The sequence below is a fragment of the Anopheles funestus genome, chromosome 3RL, assembly GCF_943734845.2.
Source record: "Anopheles funestus chromosome 3RL, idAnoFuneDA-416_04, whole genome shotgun sequence".
NCBI lineage: Eukaryota > Metazoa > Arthropoda > Insecta > Diptera > Culicidae > Anopheles > Anopheles funestus.
In genome coordinates this window covers 3828185-3851456 of record NC_064599.1, presented here as the reverse complement: position 1 = coordinate 3851456, position 23272 = coordinate 3828185, and the positions used below count along the sequence as shown (strand labels likewise).

Sequence of the window (23272 nt, the reverse complement as noted above, 5' to 3'; positions counted from 1 at the left end):
ACTAGCTGCAGATATTGGATCAACACTAATCGAGATAGCAAGGCAGCGGACAAAGTCAATCCATAGGAGTTTCGTTTCCACGACTGTGACGTATTCGCTTGACACTAAAGTCATATCTCATATGTTTTTGCTGGTATCTTTATGGCTGGTAAATTGTGCTAATCTATTGCATTCTTATCAATAATCTATGTCTAACATTGGTTCATCATCTAGCAGCTTAAAAATGCTTCATTGGAAATGAACTAAAAACGTTAGTAATTAGTCCTTAATTAGGAACACATGTTATGTCATATATATGTGACAAATGGCCCCATTTCTACAAGACAGGACTTCGTTTCAAATCCCATCCGGACCGTCCCCCCGTGGCAAGCCAGAAATGGTCAGCATGATCTTAGAAGTTAGAATTTTTATTTTATTTGAATATAATAACATAACTACACTTATTAAATAACTTTGAAAAACTTTTTCACATGGACATAGGTATATTATTTATTATTCTTTTTACTTCACTATCTACAACACCGATGTGCGCATTAAACGCAACATATAATGTGGTGTATGAACGAACCAGCCCATAAGTATGCAATGCGCATTACATATTTGGTGAGTTATTTACCAATTACCAAACCACCTTTAAACGAAGAGTCAATAAAAACCGTACGTTTTTATCCTCTGACATGAAGGTACAGTAAATAAAACTTATTTTCCCTAAGTTCAACCAACCTTCAGTTGGAAACTTTCAATTAGGAATTATTGGCCATAGTTGTGCGAATCCAGTCATGATAGTACGATACCCGTGCGAATCCATCCGGATATCCGAGTCCACAAGGGACGCCAAAGTTTACAACTCCCACCAGGCTTCCCTCATAAACCAGAGGACCTCCGGAGTCACCCTGTGAAAGAAGAAATGCAAACTTTTTAATATTATTCCAAATCTGGCATCGATCTTTCGACCTACATTGCATGCTCCTTCGCCAGCTTTGGTCAAGGTACAGACATGTCCAATATCGAGATGCTCTGGGAAAAGGCTCTTCGCCTTACAGTCCTCATTCGACAATGTGACTACGTTGAGACTTTGCAGCATCGTGGGCACTGGTCCATTCACGGCCGTGTGACCCCATCCCGTCAATAGCACCGTAACGTTGGCGGGAAGTGCCTTTTCCGAGTATTCGATGCTTTGTATAAGTTCCGTAAATTGTACCGGTTCCTCCAAGCGTATCAGTGCTATATCATTGATGAATTCAGGGCTGGCGTAGTTATGAAGAAAAAACTTGTTTGCCTTAAGAAGCTTTCCACCTTCCTTGAGACTGTTTGTGCCGGCAAGGACTTCCAGGTTGGTTGGATCGTAACTAAATACATAAGATGCTCATTAAAAATTGTTACGATTTGCATGTTGTATGCACCTACCCGACAAGACAGTGAGCTGCGGTTAGAACCCATCGATCGTTCAGTAGTGATCCACCACAGTTGTGACCCCAGCCAGACACTTGCAGCGACACCTGATATGGTGCAGATCCATTCTTCGCTTCTTCACCACCGACTACACGGTTGACGTACGAATCGTCAAGTACTAAGCGTGGCACATTAGCTGCACCAACCACTAGTAGAATGGACGCAATAACAACACCCGTTTTTAACATTATGCTTATATTAATCACGAAAGGCAACTACCCTAGTAGGTGGAACTACGATTTCTGTTTGATTTTCCGTAGGTAAGAAAAATCGATTATATACACAACGACATCCACTATCGTTCTCAAGTAGGTTTAACACTCTCTCAAAATAACTTCAACGACACTACATCCCACGAAAGCATCACACTAAATACTACGGATTGTAAAGTTCATGTTAATAGCTACAATTCACACTCATTTTTTGATAAGCAAGCCAATTGTATGTGAATTGTTTGAGCCACTATCAAGGATTATCCGGTTTACCCATTGAGATGGAGTAATTTACAAGCTAAGACATCGTAGCAGAAATAAGAAGGAATAGAGCAATATATGTATTTGCGGCTCAAGTAGCACAGGGAACCTTATCTCAAGAATTTTCGGTGAAGAAGCCGTAACGGGGACACAAAGTCAATAAAAACAAAATATTCAACAACACGTTTTGCCGACGGGAAATCCTCCATCCAGATTTTATTCTGATATTGTGATAGTATTTGTCAGTAAGGTCTGTTTGCAATATAATTATTTATTCAATTATTACATTCAATTATCCAAATGATTACACCGGTCTTTCTGGCGGACACATAAACACCATCGTTCCATCTCTGTTTGAGCCTATCAAGCCTCCTCTGGCCATGTGGACGACCTAAAAGGATTTTATGGGCTGAGTCGTCTAATGCAATTTGAATGACATGGCCTAATGTACATTCACCTATCTGTACGTCCCTCGTCGGCGACCCGAAGTTTTCAGCCACATGCTCGATCTTTCGATAAGCGTCCGTTACATAAAAGAGCCGTTAACCTATCATACATAATCCATATTGTGTAGCTTTGATTTCATTATCACGCTCGAACCAGAGATAACTTTGGATAAAGATAAAGAAAGACTAAGGATAAAGTTCCCAGATTACCATTGATTATGCGGGTATGCGTGTACACTTATCTTTATTAGGGGGTTGCCCTTTAGGAGACAAACTTCTTATCACCACTAAGTCAAGTTCCATTCCTTTCTATTATCTTAATCCATATGGCGAAGATAAACTCTCGAGTGACCGAATTTTGAATGTTAGATTTGATTTTTTTTATTGAGACATACTTTACATTTCTCAAACCATAAATCATGTATAATTCGAGAAAACAATCAATTAATATTTTTACAAGCGATCTACAAATAAGCTATTACAACTTCCAATACTGCAATGGGGGCTTTATCCAAGAATAGTTGAATCATAAATACCTAAAATGTTACAATTAATTGTAGTTCTCGACGAATTTTTTCACTACGATATTTCTCATGGGATGACTGGTTGTAAAGTTGTATTAGCTACATTATTTATCACATTAGTAGAGTTCGGCATTGATTCCATTCCAGCTCCATTAAAGGTAGAAATAAACACATTGACTAACGTCACTACGAACACACCCGCTACTGAGAGGTTGTTCATGTGTGAGGCCGCTTTCATTTCCGTCTTATCCTTCATGTTGTACCTATATTGGATGCATCATCAAACAAAGCCATCATAAAATGCCTTCAGAGCACGTGAGACTTGTACCAACCTGTTTACATACACCATGGACAATCCAACAACGACCTGCATCACCAGGCTCACAATAATAAGCATCAAGCTGGTCATGTAGTACGGATGTTTGTCTCCCAAATCTATCACATATCGGAGCTGGTTTGTGTTTGCTGATAGTAGAGCAATGTCCATCATGTTTTGGGCGAACGATTTCTTCTGCACAAAGCTGCTCAGTTCCGCATTAAGCTAAATAAAAAACACAAGAGAGCTTTACTGTTATATTTTCTTACACATCAAAATGGTCTTAAGATCTTTACTTGCTTGTTTGTTGGATCTTTTTGATCTCCGGTATCTAAAAATGCATCAAATGTAATTTAAGCCAACACACTTGGGACACTGAAATGTTCGACAAGATTTGCATGCTTACCACTAATTTGCCTTTGCATTGGTATTTTTTCTTGATGCATCTCCGTGGCAGGATATGGTTTCTAAGTAAGAACAAGTTTAATTATACCTAATTATACATTCACAAACATTTCATACTGGCAAACGTAAATTACACTTTCTTGGTACACCATCAAGCTGGTGTAGCCGGCATTCGTTCTCGTACATGGATAGCTATTATCGCCGAGTTCTGACTCCATTACACTACTGAAATCATTATCATCTCCATTGCTATCCTCCCCTATAGGATCCACTGTCTTTCCTGTATAGGCTCCTCCACGAAAATTCACCAATTCGGACATGTTTACGTGTTCACTACACGGAGAGTAAGAAGCGACTGGAGCAGCAGCAAGCCCAGTTTTTTGTGAAGATCAATAAAATAATACCGATAAGAAAGGATATACTGATACATGTTCGTTATCGAAACGCTGATCGTTTTACAATTCTTATTGTCATTGAGACGAAGAATTTTAATCCGTTTCACTGCATCAGGTGTCCATCGAATATTATTTATCTAGTTTCTTCCAAGAAATGAGCTCTTGTCTAAAGCAATCTTACATTACACCTAAAGCTGACGCGTGTACGTAAGTAAGATAATTAGTTTAGGAAACTGAAATTCCCCAATATGTGATAGATACACGACATAACACTTGCTGAGGACCATCACTAATAAAAAAGCAAATTAGAAAACATAATTTTCGTGGGTTTTTAGGTTTATATTATTAAAATATGTCACGATCGTTTTTTGTTTATTTCTTCGGCATCATGTAAACAATGAAGATTAGGAATTGTTGGCCATAGTTGTGCGCACCCATTCATGATAGTACGATACACGTGCGAACCCATCCGGATATCCTCGACCGCATGGAATACCAAAGTTCACAACTCCCACCAACTTTCCTTCGTACACCAGTGGACCTCCGGAGTCACCCTGTGAAAGAACAAGTGCATGATTGTAATATTTGATCTAAATCGATCGATCTTTAGACTTACATTGCATGCTCCTTCACCAGTTTTAGTCAAGGTGCACAAATGTCCTACATCAGCATAACCAGGATCGCCACCCTTCAACTTGCAGTCCTCATTCGAAAGGGTGACGACATTCAGACTTTGTAGCATCGTAGGTACTTCGTCGGCACTAGTACGACCCCAGCCAGTCAATCGTACCGTAGCATTGACGGGAACTGCCTTTTCCGAGTATTCAATGCTTTTCACCACCTCGGAAAACTTTACCTGTTTCTCCAGACGTACCAGTCCAATGTCATTAGCGAACAGAGGTTGGTTGTAGCGACTGTGGTACATCAGCTTATCTACCTTCAGTAGCTCACCTCCCTCCTTCAGACTGTTTGTACCGACAAGTACCATCATGTTGCCGGGTTCTTTTCTGCACAAATAGTTCCAATTTGGAATAACTATTAATTACGGCTTTAAGAACAACGCACCATACATATTGGGAATACTTACCCGACAAGACAGTGAGCTGCAGTTAGAACCCATCGATCGTTCAGTAGCGATCCACCACAGTTGTGACCCCAGCCAGAGACTTGCAGCGACACCTGATATGGAGCAGATCCATTCTTCGCTTCTTCACCTCCGACTACACGGTTGACGTACGATTCGTCTAGTACTAAGCGTGGCACATTAGCTGCACCAACTGCCAGTAGAATGGACACAACAACAACGGCTGTTTGTAGCATGATGCTTGTTAAATGTAACCAGGAGAAAGATGAACTACTCCAGTCCTTGTACGAGACCTGATTGGTACTCAGCTGACAATGAGATACGCTTATATACCACATAACAACCACTATCAGTGTCGAGTAGCTGCACTAAGATATGCTGGCGATTAGATTATACTGACCAGAAAACAACAGAAATAGTGATGCCCTGTAAGACACCACTAGGAATGTTGTTAAAAGAGTCAAGCGTATGGAGAGTTGTTGAAATAACAAAATAAATCATAAGTAGGTATATTTAATCAGTGCGATCACCTCATACGTCGGACTACGTTGGATGCACTCTAAATTAATCATTGCAATTATCTCACTGTTCTTGACGAGGGCTGACTGACTTACTGACCTATCAAAGTGAAGGAGTCCAGACGTCTGGATAAGAGTTATTCTGGCTTTCCTGGCAAGAGCTACCTTAAGTCGCCATTAAGCTCTTTCAGTTTGAGTTTGGCCTTTTCATCGACATCCCATTGATCCCATCACATGTGGGAGAATGGAAATTGCTGAAAACGTCCTGAATCAAGAGTACTTCATGTAGTAGTAACGTAACTAGTGAAAACATCTCACATTTCCTGAAGCCTGTTCAAGTGTCGTTATGTGATTTAATTCCAATGTAAGGTTTGAAAGTTAGAGAACCACTCCATTTTCACTAAGCTTTTGTTTTCATAGGTTCAAGTTATTGGATCAGGTTAAAGATGTTGGATTTCCCACAGTGGAGTGCTCCTTTTTCTGGGCCATAGTCTTATAGAGTCATGTAAAAATTTTTTTGATTGTGATAAATATTCTGCAGAAAAGCTAATGTTCAATTACTCATATCTGTTACTAACAAAACCAAAATTTGTTTTTCTTCATTCAGTAATATTAATTAGCAATGGTTTTATTCATCATTCAGTTGAGGTTTCAAGTTGTCGACAGCTTCAGATTAGGAGTTGTTGGCCATAGTTGTACGAACCCATTCGTGGTAATACGATACCCGTGCGAACCCATCCGGATATCCTCGACCGCAAGGAACGCCAAAGTTTACAACTCCCACAAGCTTTCCCTCATACACCAGTGGACCGCCAGAGTCTCCCTGTAACAAATTGTACATATTAATAATGTCCTCAAAAATAGTAAAAGATAGTTCACTTACATTGCATGCTCCTTCGCCAGCCTTGGTCAAGGTGCAGACGTGTCCAACATCAACATTTGAAGGATTACCCGTCTTAGCCTTGCAGTCTGCGTTCGACAGTGTGACGACATTCAGACTTTGTAGCATCGTAGGTACTGGGCCATTGGTGCTAGTGCGACCCCAACCAGTCAATCGTACCGTAGCATTGACGGGAACAGCCTTTTCCGAATATTCGACGCTTTGCACGAGCTCGGAAAACTTCACCGGCTTCTCCAGACGCACCAGGCCAATGTCGTTGTGGAACTGAGGACGGTTATAGCGACTGTGGTACAGCAGCTTGTCTGCCTTCAGTAGCTCACCTCCCTCCTTCAGACTGTTTGTACCGACAAGCACTAAAAGTTCGCTGGGATCAGTCCTACAGAAGTAATACAACTCATTAGTGAAGAATTCTTGAAGATTTTCAACGCAATTAGAAAACACTTACCCGACAAGACAGTGAGCTGCGGTTAGAACCCATCGATCGTTCAGTAGTGATCCACCACAGTTGTGACCCCAGCCAGACACTTGCAGCGACACCTGATATGGTGCAGATCCATTCTTCGCTTCTTCACCACCAACTACACGATTGACGTACGAATCGTCTAGTACTAAGCGTGGCACATTAGCTGCCCCAACCACCAGTAGAATGGACGCAACAAAAGCGGTCGTTGGTAGCATGATGCTAGTTGAAATTATCCAGAAGAAGACGAAATAACTTGCAGTTAACTTCTGTTCTTTTGGATCGAACTATGAGTTCTGTTTGATACCTCGTCGGTAACTTGTGCTTTTATATTCGAATCTCGTCTCCACCATTCTCGAGTAGTTGCACTAGGTTATGCTAGGCACTGGATTATTCGGAACAAAAGTTACAGGAAATGTGCTGTACAGAAAGATACCGCTTGGAAGTCTATTGAATGGATCAAGTTTATGGTCACCTTTTCAGGTATCAAAAGAAACCTTCACTACATCTAATCTAAACGAACGCATCATCCTTGTGACAAAAAGATTAGAGATGCACTTCAAACTAATCAAGGTACCGATCGTACTCAATCAATTGCCAGTGACTGGACACATTCGCTTTTGCTTCGCTGAAATCTGTGACGAAAACGTACAAGAACAAAAGTGTTCCATTTGTTCTTATTCGATTAACGTCACATAATTCCAGACGCTACTGATAGCAGTGATCGCTAGTGATTAGGTCTCGTCTGGGGTATATAGTACACTTCAAATCCAATCCAGAGAACGACAACGATTGTGAAGTGGAGCATTGTTTGCAGAAGGAATAAAGGTGATGTGAGTTGTTTTCATTAGTAATAAAATTTGCTAAAAAACTGTTGTTTACCAAAAATAATTTTAATTCGCCACCTCCAACACATGTTCCAGGATGTTGTTCTGGTATTTCTTTTTCGTTCACTCAAATTTAGCGAGACTTGAGCTAAAAAAGATGCGCCACGTTCATAGTAGCTTCGGGCTTTCGTCTCAATGCTACTTAAGATATTTGAAATGGCCGTTAGAGTCAAAGCAAAACCCGATTGCAAAGATGTTCTGTTGTTTGTTAATACAACGTTTTTTACAAGCAAAATAGCTAATAACTGCTGATAGTGTGATGTCCAAACTTGTTTAGAATCTTTTCAAAAATTAAATACTCGAGTGTGATGGAAATGATCATATCATTTAAATAAATTTTTAAACATGCACGTAAGCTTTTTTTCTGCTCACTCTGGTAAGTTGCGTGACAAAGATCAATTAGAGTACCTAATAACATAGAGTCCTTAAAATATTTAACCAGAGTTATTTAGCACTGGTCATTGTTTGCGCATTCCGAATGAACTCTGGATGTGTCTGGAGTTCTTCAGAAAGGTTTTATCGCTCGTGCCACTATGACCAGTGACTTCCGTAACGTGAAGCGTTGCATGTATCTGCAGCTGTATCAATCATTTAAAATATACCTTCGGTGTGCCCAACTGCTGTTTATTGCACCATGTAACATCGAACAAGAACGTTCTTCGGTAACGTATTTCAAACAAGCTCGATTCCTGGTGACTTCGTGCGCTCTTGCCTGGATAGCAACATGTGGATACCAAGCGATTGCCAAGCTTATTGAAGTGCCAATGCCATTCTTCACCGGGATTTTATACGTGAATGAAGTGGTTCTGTGCATTTTGATCAGCATCCAGACGATGAGCATTGGGTACAGTGAAACGCAACGTTGCAATCAATTTCTACATAAAATACTAACCGTAGCTTCTGCAATACCGTGCACCGAGTGGACTGAAATTTTAGCCTTTGTCCGACTAAAATTGCTATGGCTCTGTGCGATGCTACTAACCATTTACGGGTTGTCCTTGTGTTGCGACTTCTTACATTATGGCAGCATTTATGCGACCCTGTTCTCATTGGGTGCCTATTTGTTGCCCAATATATTCGCGAGTATGTCTCTTGCACAGTACTATCTCGGCACTATACTAATTTACAAGATGCAGCAGAAAATTAATCAGCTTCTCAGTACGGGAAGTGGCGCTATTAACCTGCAACAAGCTAAACATTTTTATCTGCAGCTTGATAGCTGTCTCAAACTTCTCACACGATCATTCGAAATTCTAATTGTAACAAACGTGTTTGCCGGTATTAATGTAACTAGCTTGCAAGTGCTCGAGATCTACCAGTACTTGCAAGCCGGCGCATCGAAATCAATCTACATCGCTTACAACATGTTATGGATTTTGTTACAACTATGCATGCTGCTGATGGTACTTTATCCGAACGAAAAGTTCAAACGGGAGGTAGGGAAAGAAATGATGGAAAATGCTACAAATCAATACATTTGTTTTTATTACTAGCAAACACGCTTCGGTACGATTATGTTCGAACTTTCTCACCAAAACGAAGCTGAGATGGTGGAGGTTCAGGTAAGGCTAAAATATTGATGTTGTAAAATGTACTGACAATATCTTTATTGTTTTTTTCCCTTCTCATATGAGATGACTCGTATTGAGCTGCTAACACTCGACAGGAAGAAGATCGTAACAACGGCCTGTGGCGTGCTTAAGCTGGAGCTATCGTCACTATCTTCGGTAGGCAGCAGTTTATCAAAATACTGAACATTCCTCGAACTATAAACTATACATCAATTTTGTAGATCTTTGTCGCACTGCTCTCGTTCATGATCATTCTGATACAGTTCGATTCGGCCAAACTATCCAAGCATAACGGTGCGGTAACGGCGATAGACAGTGTGTACAACTCGAACTCCTAATGTGAGCAACGATTAAGTGGCTTGTTCAATTAAATCCATCATTTCGCTACGCTTATCTATCAGGCACCGTAAGTACAGATGAACCGTTTCGTTCACACTTAGGCACGTGTGCAGCTCGACTGTTCCGTACAGTGCATTGCGAAAGTCCATATCCATGTGGATTTCTTCGTCACTGTTTGGTGCTTTGGAGGCTTCGTAGTTTAACAGCTTCTCATGGAACAGTTTGAAACTTGTCGCTTCCTCCAGCATTAGCGCTTTGGTAGCGTCATCTACGTGCTGACACTCCTCGGGCAGCTGGCTGATTATTTTAGCATCCTCCAGATCAAGATCACATTCAACGAAGCTACCTAGTGCGAACTATTTCAAACGTCGGTTAAAGGATAAATAGTGAAAATTAAAAATCAATTTTGTGAGGCAAAACTTACGGCAAATGTAGCACAAACAACGACCAACCATCCGAGAACCTTCATTTTAAAATGTCGCTTCTCTTCGCGTGTGACAACCAGAGCAAGCAAATGATTGCCAATGGTGTATGGGGAATTGCCTGATAAGATAAAACATTCTATTTGTTTTGCAGCGATTTAAACCCACCCAACATCTGTGGTGACTCAACGCCTCAAGTTCGGATCCCGCAGAATATCTAGCGCCTAACACAAGAGTTTGTTCACGATTTTCTTCTCTATTCAATAAAAAGTTTAATATCCAATGTCATAGTAAAATAAACACGCACACGATCCCCACCACGAGTATTAGACTGTGAGCGTCAGGATAGATCACAGATTTACACTGCATTTAGGTTTTCTTAATTAAAATTTAGTTGCTGGTAAGCATAATCAGTACGGAGGTTTGTTTGTTGCGATCATTGCTTTCCTTTGTGGGTGGAAGAGATTCAAACAGGTTGGCGACATGAGTCAGCTAAGTACAAAATAGCCTTGTCCATTAATCATTTGTGTTGTCCTGTGGATCGGGCTCATTCGTGCTGGCCGCTGACAGTTCAATACTTGGCGTGGAAACATTTCGTTCGCATTTTAAAAAGTCCGGATCTTGCGACGGACACTCGAAGTGTACGCAGTGAAACATTTCGTTCGCGGTGTTGTGCGTACCAACGATACGTATGTAGACGACCACCTTCGGGAGGAAGGTAAAGTGCTGCCAGGATTTCAGATGCTCCGTTTGCTTGTCCACCACCACCTCCCAGTCCTTCATGTCGATGGACACCTCGATGTAGAAGCTGTACGATCGACTGTCGCAGTCCCACAGCAGCAAACGCATCGAATCGATCCAGTATGGCTGACCGAGCTGTATCAGTATTACACCCTCGCCGATCTGATGGCAAGTGTAGCCCGAATCCCAGTCGTAATTTTTCACCTCCCCGTTCAGTAGCACATTCCGCGTCCGGCTGACACCTTCCACGACGGTGGCACTCCGTTCGACCGTAGCCACATTGTACGTCGGTTGGAGAATCCCGTCCACGACCGGTGTCGTCGTTTCGGTGTACATAGCCTCCAGTGCGACAACGTGGAAAACGTTGTTCATCGTGTTGTGCGTACCGACGAGCCGAATGTACCGGACGGCATGGGCGGGAAAGTATAGGAACTGCCAGGAACGGCATGGATACTTCGTGTGGTCCACGATCCGCTCCCAGCTACGTTGGTTGACCGAAACCTCGATGTAGTAGCTGTACGAGCGGGTGTCTCGGTCCCAAAGCAACACCTTGATATGGTTAATGATAAACAGTTTGCCCAGTTCGACAATGATCCCATTGCCATCGCCCGTTTCACCGATCGAGTGTCGTGTGTAGCCTTTCTCCATATCGTACGACACGGTGTCACCGTCCAGCAGTGCGGACCGAATCTCACCATGAATCGTTCGCGAATTGAACTTCGGTGTAGCAACGTTTTCTTCCGGCCCTGTTGAATGCACAAGGTTAGTCAATCATACTTCACCGAAAGAAGGGTAGGAATTAACAACTTACACAGTGCACCACGATAGGGAAGCTGCTTGGAGGAAATCTTTTCCGCTATTGCATCCAACAGACGTTCCGGATCAAGAATACCCGACGGACGAACCACAGTCAACAGTTCCTCCAGAGACATCAGTGCAAAACGGACCTTTTCCACGATGACATCCACATTTTGTCCGCTGTCCGCGTTCGATCGACACCAATCGTGCACGGCCTGGAATATTTCCACTTCGCGTGCAAAAAAAGAATCCCGCAACAGTAGGCTACTCAGCGAGTCGTGCGACAGGTTGCGAAATGACTCGTGCTGCAAAATGTCCGACGCATTCCGATCCATAAACGAATGACAAACGGTGGTCAAACCGTCCAGTGCAAAAAGCCGCGCAGCGTCCAAAACGGCGCACACATTGCTGAGGGAAAGCACTTGACGCAAATAGTCCGAAATGGCCATCTCCAAATCGGCAAACCCGTACTGGTTGGCAAGCCCGAGCGTATCCAGCAGATGTTCCTCCTTCATATGGACCAGTGACATGCTGCCGGAGTAAATGTACTTTAGCAACGATTTGAACGCCATCAGCGGGATGTGAAGGGTGATTTCGTTCTGCTTGGTTTCCTGCATACCGCCGTACAGTAGCGCACGAAAGTATTCGCTTCTGGCCGCAAGTATAACACGATGCGCCGGGATACGTTGGCCCTCTACGATGAACGTCACATCGGAGTAATCCGGGGACATGCAAAGCTGTGCCATCTGTTTCGAAAAGCGTGCCGTAAGTTCTATCTCCTGTGGACGCGCCATGCCGCCATTGGAATACTGATTGACAGCCATACCGCCGTTTTGACTGCTCATTTCAAGCCTGGATTAAAATCGCGATTTCCATTCAGATTACCGTAGAACGGCAAGTTAAAGCGACAGTAGTCGTGGACCTAAAACGAAAGAAAAGAGTATTCTTTTTATTTTGCTGGTCAGTTTTCCATAAAACTCTTGTGAGTGGTGTCCTTTATCCGGTACGATTTCTACCAGCCCTAGACAACTTTTCACAATTAGTAGGCTGTTTCAAGGTCGTATTGCCATCTTCTGTCCTGTGATCTGTGGGCCGCCTATCTAGGCCCAAGTTCCAAAAGCACGAAAAACACATGCCTTCAATTGCGTACATAAGATGGCAATGATTAGTTTGATGGGAATAAAGCACAGCACTATTCAATCATTGAAACAATCCCACATCTCCAGCCATCATACACTCTATAGGCGTGCTTGCAGTATGTTTAATTGAAGCTTTTTCAAGCAATTGCAAGGATGCAGCACTGCAAATATAAAATCAAAATCCGATAATACACAAAGTTTACCTTTTTTTGCGGCTCCTTCAGTGGCGATGAGATAAATTGTATGCTGATCAAAACAACTCAAAACAAAACACTGCGCGAAATCAAACTTCAATCCAAAGTCCACACGGTTAAGGCGTCGGGTTTGAGGATTGCAATAGAGGAGATTGTGCGTAGGAAATCGCATGTGTACATTAATTAAGCAGCTTTTGCGTTCAAATTACAAACCATTTGATTTTCTGGTTAATAGAAATTATGGCGATATATCTTTCGCAAAGAAATATTGTGTACTAACAGCAGCACTGATTATCACCATCACAGCTGATCAGCTGTTGGAGGAAACTGAAGTATACGATACGATAGTATAAACTCTATGCATATGCCGGATCGATTCAATTTGGGTTGTTCCAAAAGAACAGTCGAAACTGGAAATTTTATAATTATGTAAATTTATTATTTTTGTGAAATTTATTATTTACTCATAATTTAGAAACAAATAATTCGAAATAATATTGCAAAATTTGGGGCGAATATTTCACCTGTCCACTAGATCACTTCATTTGAAAATGGGTTGTTCTATAAATTTGGTCGGTGAAATTAAAGCACATAAATTTGTTATCGAAAAAAATAATACACTTTCTAACATTTTGTTCTGTAATTATGCTTCAAACGAAAATTTCTACTCACACATCAAAACATCTGTCGGATTGTTTTGGAATCCCTGCTCGGAACGGATTATTCACGTACCGGGTGCAAATGATTCCGTGACGGTACGAGCATGTCCACCACTACATCACAGCACACTTCAAAAGTATCGAGAGTCGAACCACGTACCGGGACCGCGGGTGTCCCCGAAACCGTACTTTTCCAGGCGAATCCGTTCAATCCGTTTCGCAATACCTTGTGTCGGTAGTTTCGTTTCGCGTATCGTTTGTCCCTGCGGTCCGTTTTTCCGAACCCATACGGTCTGCTGACACCGTCTCAGCACTCAGATCACAGTTCGCGTGTGTGCGTGCGTGTGCATTTGTGTGTGGTTCTTGTTGACGTTGTATCGTGCCTTTTGGTTTCGGTGCACCCAGTGTCAATAGAGAAAGGTCGGAGGAAAACGGTACCCCGAAAAGTACGATACGGTGAAAAAATACGGTGTTTTTCGGGATATACGGTGGAAAAGCAGGAGTCGCCGAAAAATATCATGACTCATCAAGGCTGATTTCGTTGATTTGCAAGTCGACGTTCGGTCGGTGTTTACGTGTGTGTCTGTGTGTGTTTCCCGTTTTTGGTGGAAAAGGTTGGCTGCAGATAGGGGGGCCGTATCGCGAGAAATTCGTTCCTACGTTTCTTATCATATCGCAACCGAGTCGTACGCAGTAGCCCACAAAGAGAGGGGTTAGAGTCGGGTACCGAATGCAGTGAGAAGGCCGTTCGGTTGTTACCTTGTGCGTTCACACAACATCTAAACATACATACACGCGCGCACACACACAGACGAACGGGCGCGCGCGCACCGTAGTGGACGGCTGCGGCATTTTGGCTGGAAAATTTACACACCACACGTAACAGTGACGGTATTTTGTCGTTCCGGTGGCAGCTGCGGCAACACCATCAAAAATCAAGCACCAACACGCACACGGACGCCCCGCCCCCCTCTCCCCGCCCGACACGCGCGCGTACGCCTGGTGATATTTGGCCGTGTCGTCAACGGCAAGTCATAAAAAGCTGCCAGACGGCAGCCAGACGTTGGCGCCCGCGCGGAAGAAACGAAGGGCCGATATATCTAAATAAATCTCGTGTGCGTGTGTGTGTGTGTGCTGTGTTTGCACCTCGTACCAGACCGCACCAAGGCACCAACGGAAGGCATTGCATTTTTTCCGCCACGGCGTGTGTGAGTGAGTGAGTGAGTGTGCTGCACCACCTATCCACATCCATCCATCCGTTCGGCCATCGTACGTCCTTCACCGTATCGGGTTCGCCGTCTCCAAAGGTGCCGTCTGCCAACCGCACGAGAACGTTCCGTACGGTGACATTTCACATTAATATCTCGTTGCACTGATTCGTGTCCCGCCTGCACTAGATGGCGACGACGACGACAACAACCGGTGCGGGAGGTGGAGTCGGTGGCGGAACAGGTGGCAGCAGCAGTGCGCTCGGTGCGATGGCGGCCGCGGTCACGTCCGTCGCCACCGCAGCGAGTCCATCGACGTCCGCGTCCTCGGCGAACCTGGCACCGCCACCACAGCCGGTCACACCGTGGCCGAACAGTCGTGACGATTACGAGCTGAACGACGTGATCGGTGTCGGTGCGACGGCCGTCGTACACAATGCCTACTGCCTGCCGCGCAAGGAAAAGTGCGCCATCAAGCGCATCAACCTGGAGAAGTGGAACACGTCGATGGACGAGCTGCTGAAGGAGATACAGGCGATGAGCAGCTGCAATCACGAGAACGTCGTCACGTACCACACGAGCTTCGTGGTGAAGGAGGAGCTGTGGTTGATACTGCGGCTGCTCGAAGGCGGCAGCCTGCTGGACATCATCAAGCATCGGATGCGCACGGTTAACTGCCGGCACGGCGTGTTCGACGAGTCGACGATCGCGACCGTACTGAAGGAGGTGCTGAAGGGGCTGGAGTATTTCCACAGCAATGGTCAAATCCATCGGGACATTAAGGCGGGTAACATACTGCTCGGCGACGACGGTACGGTACAGATTGCCGATTTCGGTGTGAGCGCCTGGCTCGCGACCGGTGGCGATCTTTCGCGACAGAAGGTCCGGCACACGTTCGTCGGTACACCGTGCTGGATGGCACCGGAGGTGATGGAGCAGGACCACGGGTACGATTTCAAGGCCGACATCTGGTCGTTCGGTATTACGGCAATCGAGATGGCAACGGGGACGGCGCCGTACCACAAGTACCCGCCGATGAAGGTGTTGATGCTGACGCTACAGAACGATCCGCCCACGATCGATACCGGGGCGGACGAGAAGGACCAGTACAAAGCGTACGGCAAGACGTTTCGCAAGCTGATCGGCGAATGTTTGCAGAAGGAACCGTCGAAGCGTCCGACCGCGAGCGAGCTGTTGAAGCATCCGTTCTTTAAGAAGGCGAAAGATCGGAAGTACCTGACGCAGACACTGCTCGCGACCGGTCCATCGATGGAGACGCGTGTACATAAGGCGGCCAAGCGGCAGGCCGGCGCATCGGGCCGATTGCACCGTTCGATGACCGGCGAATGGGTGTGGTCATCGGAGGAGGAGGACAACGCCAAGAACGAATCGGACGACTCGGAAACGGAGGAGCGACCGATGAACCGGCTGGAGCGTATGGATTCTTCATCCTCCGAAACGGAAGACACATCCGAACGGTCGGGCGTCACCGTGACCGGCTCAACGCAGTCAACCGATCCGAAAACGATCGAAGCATCTGCCGCCCTGGGCGCCATGTCGATCGGTTCCGACACGATGGTACCGGTCAATCTGGTGCTGCGGATGCGGAACGCGAACCGCGAACTGAACGACATCCAGTTCGAGTTCGTCGTCGGCAAGGATTCGGCGGAGGACATCGCGGCCGAACTGGTCGGCGCCGGCTTACTGGACGAGCTGGACGTCGCGATCATGTCGGCGAATCTGCAGAAGCTGATCGAAAACCGGGGCGCGCTCAAGACGGTCACGTTTCAGCTGCGGTCCGGCTGTGCGCCGGGCGAACAGCTCGACGAGAAATCGCTCGTCGGCTATGCGCAGATTTCGATCAAATGATGGGCCGACGATCATGTCTCCAATTAACGCGGCTTGCGGCACGTTTTTCCGCACTTCCCTCCTTCCTTACCCCACCCGAAAAAAACCCACACACACACTCTCGTTCTTTCCCCTACTGTCGTTTCTATTCGCAAAATACGTAGATTTCGTCGCCCATCTAGAAGTGGTAGGGAAAGTGTTGTTAAACTTAAAGTTTGAAAACCAACGTGAGCGGGTGGTTGTTCCGCCGCCCTCCGCCGGCTAGGCTAGATGAGAACAGAAGAAAAAAACAAAAACAAAAATGGTTACGCGTTAAGGGATTCAGCTTTTAGACTTCCACTGGGTGGGATAGGAAAAGGAAGGGGTAAACAAGAAAAAAAACGACCACTAGTACTAGTAGACGTAAATAGTAGCAGTAGTAGTAGTAGCAGCAGCAGAAGCATTAGTTTTTAGCATCAACACGGGATTGCGAGTGAGAGACACACACACAAGGAAAAAGGGAAGGAGAGGAAGAGAGTTGCAAAATGCAAAAGCGAACATTAAGGCGCTTAGTTTTGTACGCCCCATTTCCGAAGGGACCTTTACGAAACCTCGCCTTTAAAGAGATCGGCAGTGATCAGCTTTTTACGGGCCGTGTGCTGGATACGTTATCCATTTCCGAATCGTTAATAAACCCATAGAAGAAGAAAAAAACGAAACGAAAAACGAAATCCGTTTAAAGGTAGTAAAAGAAAACTATAAAAAAATCGTACCACTCCCGCCTTCACCGCTAAGGATAAAAGGGAAAGTCATTCACGAAAAGTCATCACCGTCCGGGGTAGAAGAAGGAAAACAAAAAAAAACACAAACGGGCAGGTGTATGCACGGAAACGAAGATCAACACATCCGTAATGGGAGAACCCGGAAAACCTTACCTTTAAGGGTCACCGAATGATAATAATGTTGTTTTGTGTGTGTGAGTTTGCGTGTGCGACCTGCGTGTGTACCTTTTCTGTAAAGGTTGAATGTCTTTCATTTGTTAATCGTTTGTTTATCACATGGTCAAATATTTAACACACTGGGCAGAAGTACGAGTGGGACGATAGAGAGGCGCTGGATGAGGCGGATATGAAACGGTGGAGGTGGAAAAAGTTTGCAGAAGAATCAACACCAGATTTGGTATGAAAGTACGAATAGAATGTGAATCACAATACAAGAAAGACTTTGTAACACACTGCAGAAGTGACGTGGCGTGGAAAGAATATCCGCCTACATTAACAAACCTAATTTGAATCCACCATCGTATGAATCGAACAAACAGCAACAGAAACATATTACACACATCTTACGCTCCCCCCCCGGTATAAAGGAAGCTATATTAGTTGCTCGTGTACACACGTGCGATGTATTTCTTTTTTCGTTTTTTTTTTTAGTGGAATTGAGCTTTAAAAAAGCATTACTTGTTAAATCATCAAAGGATCGGGGTTGCCAGAAGGGGAAAACAAATGAGCCGGGAATGTTATGAAGGGAAAATTTGCCAGAATGTTTGTACCGCGTTTTGGGTTGCGTGAAACACGTGTTTAGTTTTGACTGACAAATAGTGTTTGAGCAGTAGCGTTTATGAATTTTTGCAAGTTACTTGATGCCGTATGCAGCAGATCAGAACAGAAGAAAAGAAACAAAAAAGCAACAAAACTAAGTAAAATAAAGTATATTGCTGCACCACAAATGAATGGGATTTTAGTTTTTTTCTTTTTGCCACGAGCAAGCCGGTACGATGAGAAAGTAGCAAAGCAAGTAAGTAAATCGATCGAGCAAATGGTTTTGATCGTAAAATCACAATACATTCTGGACATACTGATGATCCGATGGTGGGATCGTAAAACCTTTTGTATGTTTAATGATATTATAATAGTTTTATTTATTGAACAATGCTGCCATTCAATCAAGCGTGCAGAGTATCGTTTCCGAAACGAAGGAATGGTTGTTAAGAACCTAAAAAAAACCAACAAACGATCATCTAAAAACACGATTGGCGTTATGAGGTGTTATGTTTCATTATATGAAGAAAAAAACACCTATCCTAACGTTTACCTACATCTTGGTACGAGAATTCCATCCTTCACTAGTTCCTCACTGGACGTTTGCTTGTACGGCGTCATCTCGGGCGCAGCTGTTTTCGGTACAAATGCAAAGTGGATATGCTAATGCAAAGGCTGATAAAACATCGTGCGTCAACGTTGGCAAAATAATAATAATATCTCATCTCTCACCCGAACGCCCGGTACGTGGGATCTGTGCGAAGATCGAAGTGGTAACTGCGCGTATTCTTTTTGATGATGTGTTTTTTTCTTTATGTTTCAAAGGAACCACAATCAAACGCCAATAAGATGAATGGCGCTTGGAACGGAGCAAGTGCTTTTTTATGCGCTTTTGATGGTTAGATTTTACTGTGCAGAACCCGCGCGTTAATAAAATAGTGAACAAAGAAGAATTGAAGAGTGGGTTTTGGGTTGTTGCTGGCGAGAACTGACGGATAAAGACATGGAAACAAGACTATAATATTTGAACTTGACCGTAAGAATTGGTCGTAAAGTGATGCTAATCTCGCATGTAAATATGATATGATTTCTAAACCGTTAATAGTATGGAAAAGGAAACGCGATATGCTAATTGTAGCCGGAACTGGCTCCGCGTGGTCACACAGAGTACACCAATAGTTCATATTGCTCTACTGCACACTCTACGTAGAAGGAGCCAAGTGGGAGAGTTGGTAATGCACGATTGCAGTAACACGTCCGGCATTGGTTCAAATCTCGAGCGTTAGAGGGTGGTGGACGGGCAAGTTATCACACAACAAAGATCTCCCAACTATATGAAAATTGTGGAAGGACTCTTCCCTGTTTTTAAAGCAATATGACGTATGACAAAGCATTATCTTCATCAATATTGCATAAATGAAAATCAGGGTTAATCACGCAATTGGGATTCACCTTTTGTCACTGAGGGAAATTTGTCTCAGTTATTTCTGAGGCTCAAATACGTTCGGTTCTATATGGCATTCAAACCACCCGCCAATCAACCATTTCTGGAGCAAAATCTCAAACGAACGCTCCACAATTTGCTTGCAGTAGGACACATCTTTGCAGTAGTACCATGGGATCTAGAACCGTTTGAACCTGTACCGGTGCCAGCATTACGTTGGTTGCGGACGTTTATTCGCGCTGCAAATCTAGTGTACTCCATTGTGATTATTGTTGCCATATGTACAGCCACGCTGTTCAATCATACCGGAACGATAGCCTCAGATTTTTTTGCTATCCGAACATTGTACCTGGCAGAGTATATAATCGCCAACATTACCGTCCTGCTGATAATGGGCGGATGTCGCTTTCTGCGGACATTTTACATTACCTTCGGTAATGAGATCGTTTCCATCGGACACAGTTTGTACATTTGTCAGGTATCGATCGACTTTCGGTTGGTGCAATCCATCATTAACAGGCTGGTGGTTAGTAGCTTGCTGTACTTTTCCTCCTTAGTGTTGTTAGATGTACTGTTTAACGTTGACACATCGTGTAAATTCATTTGCCGTACCTTGGTCTATACACTTCCAAATGCGATCCACGTGTTTGCCCTACATCAGTACGTAGCGATGCAATTACTTGTCTGTTACTACTTTCGATCAATTAACAAAGCGTTGATGAGATGCGATGATCGTTCTAGTAAGAAAATGTTTGATTGTACGACTTTCTTGGAAACTCTGAGAAAAGCTCATCTCAGACTTAGTAATCTCATCGTGGAGCTAAATGAGAACTTTGGAGTTCTTATTGTCTGTACCGTGCTATCTTCGTTCGTGGTGCTTAATCTTCAGCTATTCAACTTGTACAAGGTTACAGCAATAACGAGGAAACGGTTCTGGAGTTCCAACGATAGCTTTCAGCTAGCAAAAACCTTGATGTGGATAGGATTGCACGCTGCCAAGGTCCTCCTCATCCTTTACCCTATACACCTTGGGCGACGCGAGCGAGACCGTACCGGACCAGTACTCTATCAGTTCGCTATTCACTACGATACTAACGACTCCACTGAGCATGCAGTAAGAATTCGGGAAGGTTACTCACAGTGCGTAGTTGCGTTACAATGCCACAACCATCTTCCATTGCAGTTGATGAAGTTCGTTGGTCAACTGTTGCACGGTACGGGACCCTATAAGGCGTGCGGGGTGATAACGCTCGACTTAACACTCATTAGCAAGGTATGGGAGGAATTTCTTGAAGTGCTAACCACCGTGTAAAATCAATGTTTTCCCTTCTTCACAGATCTTTGCCTCACTTACGACCTATTTGGTGATTTTGATTCAGTTTGATTCAACGTTTACTCATAGTTCGAATTAAGATAGTGTTCACTATTTGCAGTGTTGTACTCCGACAGGAATTTCCCTTTGGAATGTAAATAGTGCGCTACTGATTGTCATCAGCTCTGAAACCATCATTATAACCATTTATTGCACCCACAGGACATTGCGGGTGGTAAATTATGTTACCAGCTTTAGTCAGAACCACTTAGAAATTACATGATTAAAACGTGATGCTTCACGCGCTTCCACCCGAGCTAGTCACGCGATACATATCTCATACCGAATCCGGGGGGCGTTGGAAATGGGTTTGAAAATTCGAGTAGTTGCATCGTTGCATCAGCTACACGAAGAAGTGTTTCCAGCCAGCATGGTGCTGGAGCTGCTTTCCAACAAGCAATTGTTTCGGAAAGAATTTCACCAAACGACGCACAAGCTGGTACGTGCCTGCAAAGTCTTCGGTACCGTTCCGTGGGAAGTTACGCTATTCGAGAGCAATGGCAAACCGCTTAATGGATGGGCGGTGTGGCTTATCCGTGCATCGAACGGGCTATACTCGGTCTGCTTAATGACGGTCGTACTGGTGGCCACCGTTCTACAGCACATCGAATTCGACAACCACATGCCGTTTATGACGCGCATGCTCTACATCATGGAGTACCTGATGGAGAATGGGGTAGTGATGCTGATCCTGCTCGGGTGCCACTATCAGCGTCGCTGCTATGGCCGCTTCTCGGAACGGTTGCTTGCGGTCGCGATCGATGTGTCGCTGTGCGGTGGTACGGTCGATTTTTCGCGCATCGAAACGATCTTCAATCGGTTGATGGGGAGTGTGATGCTTTTCTTCGCCGGCGTACTAATGGTGGACTTCCTGTACAACGATCAGGTGTTTTGGAGCTTTGTGCGCAGTTCGGCGATCTACACGCTATCGAACATGATCAATGTGCTGGGGATAGTACAGTACGCGTACGTGCTGTACGTTGTGTTTTACTTCTACTACGATATGAACCGATTGCTGAAATCGTACACACGCCATCTCCACACCCAGGACAAACGGTATGCTCGGCGGCTTGCCAGTGAGATCGTCCTGCCGTCCGGAGCGCTTTACGATTATGCACAGCTCATCGACATCTTGCGCCGAACGCATCTGCAGCTAAGCAAGCTGACCGAGCAGGTGAACGGTTGCTTCGGTGTGCTGATCGTGTCCACCACAACCGCCTCGTTCGTTGTGCTCAGTTTACAGTTTTTTGCCATCTACCTAGTAACGACGGTACGGATCTGGACGGTGAGCGATACGTATCTGCTGATATACACCGTCCTGTGGATCGTACTGCATGTCGCCAAGATACTGATGATCCTGTACCCGTGCCATCTTGTACAACGCGAACGGGACCGTACCGGGCCGATTTTGTATCGCTTTGATCCGACCATGAAAGATGGTGCGTTGAATAATGCGGTGAGTTTGGGGGCCGGGAAGGAGCCGACGTGATATCATATGTCGGGTTGGTTATTTTTAATATTGGACCGTTTTGGATTCGGTGCAGTTGACGAAATTTTCCAGTCAGTTGCTTCACGTGCAGGGACCACTAACGGCATGCGGTGTTATCAATCTAGAAATGACGCTCATTAGCACGGTAAGTGAAGTGTGAACCCCACAGGTGATGATCGTTTGGTTTTCCGAATTGGTTTGCAGGTGAATTCCCAATGTAGACATGAATTCCATTCCTTACACAAATATCTTGTTTAATTAGAGATCTTGTTTAGCTAGAGATATAACAATTATTCATGTCCTTTTTTTGTTTTGTAGATGGTTGGCGCCCTTACGACGTATCTCGTGATACTGATACAGTTCGAAACGGCCGTTAGTCAAGGTCAGGCTGGCAACAGTTCAGCGGCGCACTTCGGTACAGCGAATGGCCGTGGTAACGGTTCACTATCAGCCTAGCGGTGGCGATTTTTCCACCTTCACTCATCTCATTAGTTTTTCATCAGTCGCAATATTGCGTGCTTGTACGCTCTGGTACTTACTTTGCTATAAAACATGATAATTTGTAACGGCATGGGTGCAATTTTAAAGCAACAAGCATACATTATTGTATTAAAATTTAAAGTGGACACTCTTATGCTATATCCGGGCTGTCATCTGATCGCTCTGA

General features: G+C 44.4%; 9 protein-coding genes across 10 annotated transcripts; 4 read left to right on the top strand and 5 right to left on the bottom strand.

The window, feature by feature from the left end:
• Positions 1–660: 660 nt before the first annotated feature.
• On the bottom strand, positions 661–1800 carry LOC125772175 (chymotrypsin-2-like). Its single transcript, XM_049443626.1, has 3 exons — positions 1408–1800; positions 959–1349; positions 661–893 (listed from the first exon to the last, which is right to left on the bottom strand). The coding sequence occupies exons 1-3, from the start codon at positions 1638–1640 to the stop codon at positions 744–746; spliced, it is 774 nt and encodes a 257-aa protein (XP_049299583.1). The 5' UTR covers positions 1641–1800; the 3' UTR covers positions 661–743.
• A 2515-nt stretch (positions 1801–4315) lies between these two features.
• LOC125772171 (chymotrypsin-1-like) lies at positions 4316–5409 on the bottom strand. The gene is made up of 3 exons (XM_049443622.1): positions 5099–5409; positions 4628–5018; positions 4316–4565 (listed from the first exon to the last, which is right to left on the bottom strand). Exons 1-3 carry the CDS (start codon positions 5329–5331, stop codon positions 4416–4418), a joined length of 774 nt encoding a protein of 257 aa, XP_049299579.1. The 5' UTR covers positions 5332–5409; the 3' UTR covers positions 4316–4415.
• Positions 5410–6220: 811 nt separating this feature from the next.
• On the bottom strand, positions 6221–7297 carry LOC125772174 (chymotrypsin-2). The gene is made up of 3 exons (XM_049443625.1): positions 6960–7297; positions 6497–6890; positions 6221–6436 (listed from the first exon to the last, which is right to left on the bottom strand). The coding sequence occupies exons 1-3, from the start codon at positions 7190–7192 to the stop codon at positions 6287–6289; spliced, it is 777 nt and encodes a 258-aa protein (XP_049299582.1). The 5' UTR covers positions 7193–7297; the 3' UTR covers positions 6221–6286.
• A 1058-nt stretch (positions 7298–8355) lies between these two features.
• Positions 8356–9441, top strand: LOC125772158 (putative gustatory receptor 59f). Its single transcript, XM_049443601.1, has 2 exons — positions 8356–9297; positions 9355–9441. Exons 1-2 carry the CDS (start codon positions 8395–8397, stop codon positions 9439–9441), a joined length of 990 nt encoding a protein of 329 aa, XP_049299558.1. The 5' UTR covers positions 8356–8394.
• A 47-nt stretch (positions 9442–9488) lies between these two features.
• LOC125772189 (uncharacterized) lies at positions 9489–10356 on the bottom strand. 2 transcript variants are annotated; one of them, XM_049443648.1, is made up of 3 exons: positions 10196–10356; positions 9838–10127; positions 9489–9766 (listed from the first exon to the last, which is right to left on the bottom strand). In XM_049443648.1, the coding sequence occupies exons 1-3, from the start codon at positions 10238–10240 to the stop codon at positions 9682–9684; spliced, it is 420 nt and encodes a 139-aa protein (XP_049299605.1). In that variant the 5' UTR covers positions 10241–10356; the 3' UTR covers positions 9489–9681. The 2 variants fall into 2 exon arrangements, with proteins under 2 accessions (XP_049299605.1, XP_049299606.1); XM_049443649.1 differs by having other exon boundaries at positions 9489–10127.
• A 73-nt stretch (positions 10357–10429) lies between these two features.
• On the bottom strand, positions 10430–13232 carry LOC125772129 (BTB/POZ domain-containing protein 9). The gene is made up of 3 exons (XM_049443545.1): positions 13075–13232; positions 11746–12654; positions 10430–11680 (listed from the first exon to the last, which is right to left on the bottom strand). The coding sequence occupies exons 2-3, from the start codon at positions 12575–12577 to the stop codon at positions 10710–10712; spliced, it is 1803 nt and encodes a 600-aa protein (XP_049299502.1). The 5' UTR covers positions 12578–12654; positions 13075–13232; the 3' UTR covers positions 10430–10709.
• A 599-nt stretch (positions 13233–13831) lies between these two features.
• On the top strand, positions 13832–18488 carry LOC125772135 (serine/threonine-protein kinase OSR1). The gene has a single exon (XM_049443558.1). The coding sequence runs from the start codon at positions 15122–15124 to the stop codon at positions 16799–16801; it is 1680 nt and encodes a 559-aa protein (XP_049299515.1). The 5' UTR covers positions 13832–15121; the 3' UTR covers positions 16802–18488.
• A 110-nt stretch (positions 18489–18598) lies between these two features.
• LOC125772150 (uncharacterized) lies at positions 18599–21689 on the top strand. The gene has a single exon (XM_049443587.1). The coding sequence runs from the start codon at positions 19815–19817 to the stop codon at positions 21054–21056; it is 1242 nt and encodes a 413-aa protein (XP_049299544.1). The 5' UTR covers positions 18599–19814; the 3' UTR covers positions 21057–21689.
• LOC125772108 (putative gustatory receptor 59e) lies at positions 21487–23085 on the top strand. Its single transcript, XM_049443470.1, has 3 exons — positions 21487–22572; positions 22661–22750; positions 22924–23085. Exons 1-3 carry the CDS (start codon positions 21487–21489, stop codon positions 23059–23061), a joined length of 1314 nt encoding a protein of 437 aa, XP_049299427.1. The 3' UTR covers positions 23062–23085.
• Positions 23086–23272: the final 187 nt, after the last annotated feature.